Source organism: Grus americana, chromosome 7 (assembly GCF_028858705.1).
Source record: "Grus americana isolate bGruAme1 chromosome 7, bGruAme1.mat, whole genome shotgun sequence".
Classification (NCBI taxonomy): domain Eukaryota; kingdom Metazoa; phylum Chordata; class Aves; order Gruiformes; family Gruidae; genus Grus; species Grus americana.
Genome location: NC_072858.1, coordinates 5,745,186 through 5,751,185, shown reverse-complemented (window position 1 = coordinate 5,751,185; position 6,000 = coordinate 5,745,186). Strand labels below are relative to the sequence as shown.

The 6,000-nt window shown below is 36.2% G+C and overlaps 1 protein-coding gene across 4 annotated transcripts in view; it reads right to left on the bottom strand.

The window, feature by feature from the left end:
- Positions 1-438: 438 nt before the first annotated feature.
- The window catches only part of ATE1 (arginyltransferase 1), an 84,119-nt gene continuing 78,557 nt past the window's right edge, over positions 439-6,000 (bottom strand). For all 4 annotated transcript variants that reach the window (XM_054831611.1, XM_054831609.1, XM_054831613.1 and 1 more), the window contains exon 12: positions 439-3,493. In XM_054831611.1, coding sequence (XP_054687586.1) covers positions 3,315-3,493 — 179 coding nt within the window. In that variant the 3' untranslated portion in view covers positions 439-3,314. The remainder of the gene's footprint in view (positions 3,494-6,000) is intronic.

The following is a 6,000-nucleotide window of genomic DNA, read 5'->3' as shown; positions in this document are numbered from 1 at the left end:
AGGAAAATGATCAATGCTTGGTTATCTTTGTGCATGTAATCCAGATTTCTGTGTTGCTTGTTTGGCTTCTTACTTCAGAGAACGTTTATTTTCAACCAACTAGAAATGGTATAGCCTCACTAAACCAAACGGCTAGTCCTATCTACTCGCCATTTGTGAAAAGCCTACCTCTTTATTCTATTATATTCACAAAAGGAATTCCAAATTCTGTTTCAAAGCATAAACTCTTTGTTAATCTGTGTAGCTAGAACTAAAATTCAGTTGTAAAACATGGCCGTATGTTTTGAACTGACAGGTATCCCTCCTACTCACTCCTACTCTTTGACTTCCCTGATTTTGCTATCCACTGGACACTTAGTCAACCTCCAAGATAATAAATTCCTACCAAGTAAGACAGAAGTCACACTTGGAGCTATTAATTATTTATAACAACTCACAGAGACTAGAAATAACTTTATTTTCTATACTTACAAGTCAAACAGGCCTGCTGAAAAGCAATTACAAACTCAACATGCGGGTTCTTTTGCATTTACTGAAATGTGTTGATGCCGGAAATGAGTAAGCTCCCCATTTATTTCCAATTAAAACAAAGCATGGTATTTTTTAGCACTGGTCACAGCTCTGCATTTTCTTACCACCATTTTATGCAACCTTACTTTAGGGATAAACTCTCACAAACTACCTAGACTAAAAAAAAAAATGTATAAAATATTTCGTACTAAATTAAATATCTTTAAATTCAATAATTCTCAATGACAACATCTTATTAAATAAAACTATAATAGTGGTGAATTTTCAGCTCCACTGCAGTGGCAAAACTTACAGAACTTCATCCTCAGACTCTATTCCACTTCTAAAATAGGGACAGAGTTATCAGTCCTGAAAAATACTGCACTGATTTCCTTTTAAAATAACACTAAAGAATCTCAATTTTTACCTTTTTTTTTTTTAAATACATCTATCTCTGAGTTCAGTAAGAGTCAGAAGCCCAACGTGCCGTAGTGCTGCAGTTCCAGTGGAGGTCAGAAAACGAAAGCACCATTTCAGAATTCACAGAAAATGGTCATTTACCTCTAGTGGTCACACCAATGACAACGTTAAGCTGTACTCAATTTTCCATTTTATACTTATGTCACTTTTCTTTAACTGCATTTCTTAAAAGCTCCCCAAGAGAAACAGAGCATCAGATAGAAGTCTAATACATATCTAGAAGGCATCTCAGTAACAAACAGTGGGCACAAGAAGATGGGGCTCTTCCAGCACTCTCAGTGCTGACGTTAAGTCTGCTCCCTTGCAATTTAACAGAAACTTTAACTTCTCCAGGAACACAGCGAGGTCATCATTAAATGGTTTTGACAATCTTTAAGATTTTGCAAATCATACTGGAATTCCTCTGTGCCCATTAACCGCTTCTATATCATATAAAAAGGTTTTCTCATTTATTTTGGTTTTAAGCCATGTTGGCATCACCACTTTTCAACACATTGTGCAGGCAGGAAATGTTAATGCTATTTGACATTTCACTGAGTGGCAAGAGTATTTTCTCCACAGAAGGGAACTCTTTATAATAATATTCATAAGTAGCATTTAGTGGTTCTCCCATGGCAATAGGTTTAGATAAGACATGGACAAACTAGACCGTACAGTGTACAGGAACTTCTCGGTACCAGGCAACACATAAATACCAGATATAATGCTGACAGAAATTGTTGCAGACTGGGAATACATCAATAGAATACATCCCAATTAATAAAACATAACATTACTTTTTTAAATTACGGTTGAAGCTGTAATCTATATCAATAATATTACAATGATCAAACAGATATGGAAAAAAAAGTTAAATCTGCAATGCACTTAAATCCCAAAATTCTCATGTCTTTTCCACATAAAAATCAACAATGAATAATATTGGCCTAGTGTTTAAAAACAAATCAAGCCCAAGAATGATAGGAGATGTAACCCTCAGAGGGTAAAACTGAATTTGGTTCCTTTTGGGGAAAACACACCTACACATATATTCCTGAATAAGAATCTTTCTTGAAAGTTTAACAGGAAACTTCAAGTTGATTCAAGGTAAATCCTAGCTCCTGTTATCTGAGAAGATAAGAAACACAAATGCATTGGTATTGTCACGATGCTGTAATACATTACCGAATTATACAATAGTATAATAATAGTTATTTCCCCAAATTCCTGTAACTCATATGACTTGATAGGGACACAGACTACTAATGCCAACGTTCACATATCAGATAATAAAGTGCTTTCATAAAGCATCACAACTTCCTGTGTTTCCAACAGAAGTATTTAGTAAAATGTTATTAAAGATGTTAACCTGTGAGCTGCTGCACCATAAACAAAACAGTAAAAACGCAGGAATATGATATTTTAAGTCTTCCCACACAACTCTGCAGAAAAAAATTGCAGCAAATCCCAGCAATGGTACCTCACGTCTTTTTTTCAGCATAGTTCTGAAATGTGCACTGAAGAGCCATAGGATAAACCTCCCAAGCTCTATTTCACATTAGTGATGTGCATTAAAACATCATCTCTTTTTAGACAAAGGATAAGGCTTATACCAAAAAACCACTGTGCCACTTGGCTGCATATCTTTGGTATATTTATAGTGCAACTATTCTGTTTCATCTCTAAAGGGGAAAGTTTTCCAAAGCACTGCATCCCCTGCCACTGAGAATCTACTATGAATTCCTACATTCACTAGGACCTCAGACACCAACCTACAGCTTTAAACAAATGAAGAATGTGCAGTGAAAATAATTTACTCCTGTTTTTAAATATACTATTGAAATAAAATTAAACCATGCCAGATTTCACCTTAGAAAGTAACAGCAAGTTCCAATTCTCTTGCAAGAGTTTGGGAGCATACAAATGCAAGCATAAATTTCATGGCAATTTTTAAAGACAGATATCCAAGGCGCTATTTGAAAAGATTTGCAATTTAATTAGCGTTAATCTAGATTTAGTCAACCTTAGTCTCTACAAAAAGACAACTGTTTCTCATTTTGCTTAGACCCTTAGAATTATTGAAAATGCACAGAAAGGCTAGAACTACTTAATTAAAATATATTGCAAGCATGTTTTGCTAAATTTATATTGCTAAAGCCTTGCCATATTGCAAGTTTTATTGGAGTTGGCCTTTAAACACAGTACCATGTATTCACACAAGCCTAGACGTATACCTGTATTTCATACTGCTATTTGATAGGCATACCAACACACGAATATAGTACATATCATCCAGTGGCAGTGCAATAAAATGTGGTGCCATCAAAATGCCATTTAACGATTTTTCAACTTCTAAACAACAACATTCTTTCAGAACAGGTCTGTCCAACCAAACTTGCGTATTGTTGAACACTGGCTTCGTCGCTTGGCCCCTTCCTTCTTCTCTTATACACACTGTAAGGCATCACGGTTCTCTTGTGAAGTACTCTCACTCGGCCCAGTTCCTTAATACGACCTTCATCAACTGAATCAGAGAACACAAAAATTAGTTATGTATATTGTCCATATGATCTTAATTTATGCAACTAACTTCAATATGCAGCATGAAAACTATATGAAGTAATAAAACCAATCTGCAGATGAAAGCAGAGTTGATCTACAGAGCTGTCTTCTTGAGTCATGGTTGAAAACAAAACCTAGCTTGCAAAGTAACTGTATTTGCGGTGTGTGAAAAAATAAATCATGCATCACACATTTCTAACGGTGATATACGGCATTTCGGAAAATACCTCTACTGCTGTATTTTAAAATTCACATTCATTTAATGCTCACTGGAACCACTGCCAGAAGTGAAACTCTATCTGGGAAATACTTTCAAACACAATTGGCCAGAAGAGACTTGCTGTTGTTGCCATATTGCACTTAATTATTACATCACTTGCAAAACCCACCAGCACAGAGCACTCCCTTTCCCCAATTGTGAAAAGTGTATTACATCAGCAAGAAGCCTCCACACTGTTTGCCTTCGGTAAGCATCAAGCAATAAACCACTTCCACAGGCAAAACTCTCTGGCCCTCCAGCCCCCATCTTTTTTTCCTCATTTATACTGGTTTCTAAGTTTCTCTAGTAGAATGAAGTTAAACACACGACCTTACTTCAAGTCTGATCTGCAGAACGACAGAGTTAGCAGTGCAAGCACTAGCTGGGTGGTCACAACATAACTCCTCAAGCTTTCAAAGATACACACACTGTAGTTGAATCTTATTAACCTCACCTACAGACCCTTTGTGACTTGATTTAACCAGAATCATACACATAAGAGCATCATTGAACAAGTTAAAACTTCCTTATTTTTATTAATCCAATTGATGCTACTCTTGCTGAATAATAATGTTATATAGCCGCTGTATGTCAGAAAAATTGGCTTTACAGTGCTAGAAAATTCTTTACAGAAAGCAAGAGAACATGCCACATGCCTGAGGCCACTGCAGGAAAAATAAATAAAATTATTACAAAATACTGGTGAATAAAATCTTGGACTTTTCTGAACTTAAGGTTTAAAAAGCCATTAATGTAAGAGTCAACTTGAACACAGAAACTGAAATATGAGTTTGAGAATAGAACCATAGAAACTCATATAGTAACAGAGATGCTTACTAGGTCAGCATCTGGGGACATAAACTATGCAAAGACTCAACTGGTTTTTGGCATCGGGACATTATTCTGACTGAAGAGCCAGCACAAGGAAGTATAATTGCTTAGCTTTAAGTACTGCATTGATCTGCCCCAAATTAAAATATTTTATATGTCCATGTACTTTCTTCATTTAGGTTAGAACATGTAAGGTTCCTAGAACAGGACCTGAATGCCATTCACTCTACACCGTCCCCCAGTGAAGCCTTCTGCTGATCAGTGGTTGACTCAAAACCAAACCCACTGCTGGGGACATCCAGATAATTCAAATAGCTACTTCATGAGTAAAAATAGGTTTTATTTATAAGAGAATAAACAGAGACAGAACTTTCTCAGCAAGTTTCACAAAGGGCAAGAGATCCAAAGTGCAGAGGGTATGACACCAGCTCAGGGAAGCCAATTAGTCACCACGTCCTGTCTTGCCTTGTTTTACATACCTGAAGCTCACTAGAGACTGAAAAATATAGTTCACCTATTCTTTGTGTGTAAGTAGCCTTTGGACTTGCCACAGGTACGCTAAACAACTTGTCTGGAAGAATCTGAAAAAATCTTTAAGACAAATTTCTATTCAAATGTGACCCTTACTATGAAAAGCTTGATATTCTTTAGGCTTTAATAAAGACAAAGGAGGTCATCAAGTGCTTTTCTTTGCAAGACATTCTTAAGAACCTGCCCCTATTCATCCACAGAAATGCCTTATAAACATTTTTCTGCTGATTGCCTGAATTTAGTATGTGAAACCTAACAAAGCCTGCTTTACAAAGTTTAGAATGACTTCATTACTTTTATCTGTGTTTTGATTCCTAATATGAAAGCACAATGTATTTCTTAAGACTTAACTAGGAAAATGTGGTTTGAAGGAAGAAAATCTGAATAGTACTTGCTAAGATTGCATTCTCTGCTAATTATTGTTGGCAATTGCTTTAGATAAACACCAAAGTCAAAAACACTTTATGGCTTTCTCTCCCTCTTTGAAACCCATTAGGTTTTTGATGTGTGGCCAACACCTTTCTGATATCCCAACAGGTTTTTTTTACTACCAGCCCTACTGCCTCTTCTCTTACATCCTCCTCCCTTCTCAAAGTTCACCAAGGAAAAATTTGCAAGTTTAACTTCTGGAGGTGACACAAGTGTAAAGTTATTTTAACTTCTTAAATTGCAAAGTTGATATTTACTGCACCTCTAGGCTGACTATAAGTTTGTGTCCTGAAATGGATTTACGCCAAGCCTAGCCTTCACAGTTTCATGCCAAAAGCACTTTCAAAGCTGTTCACTACTCACTGTTGATATTCTTTGCTTGCAAATAATACTGAAGCCTGATACTCTGGATGAGTTCA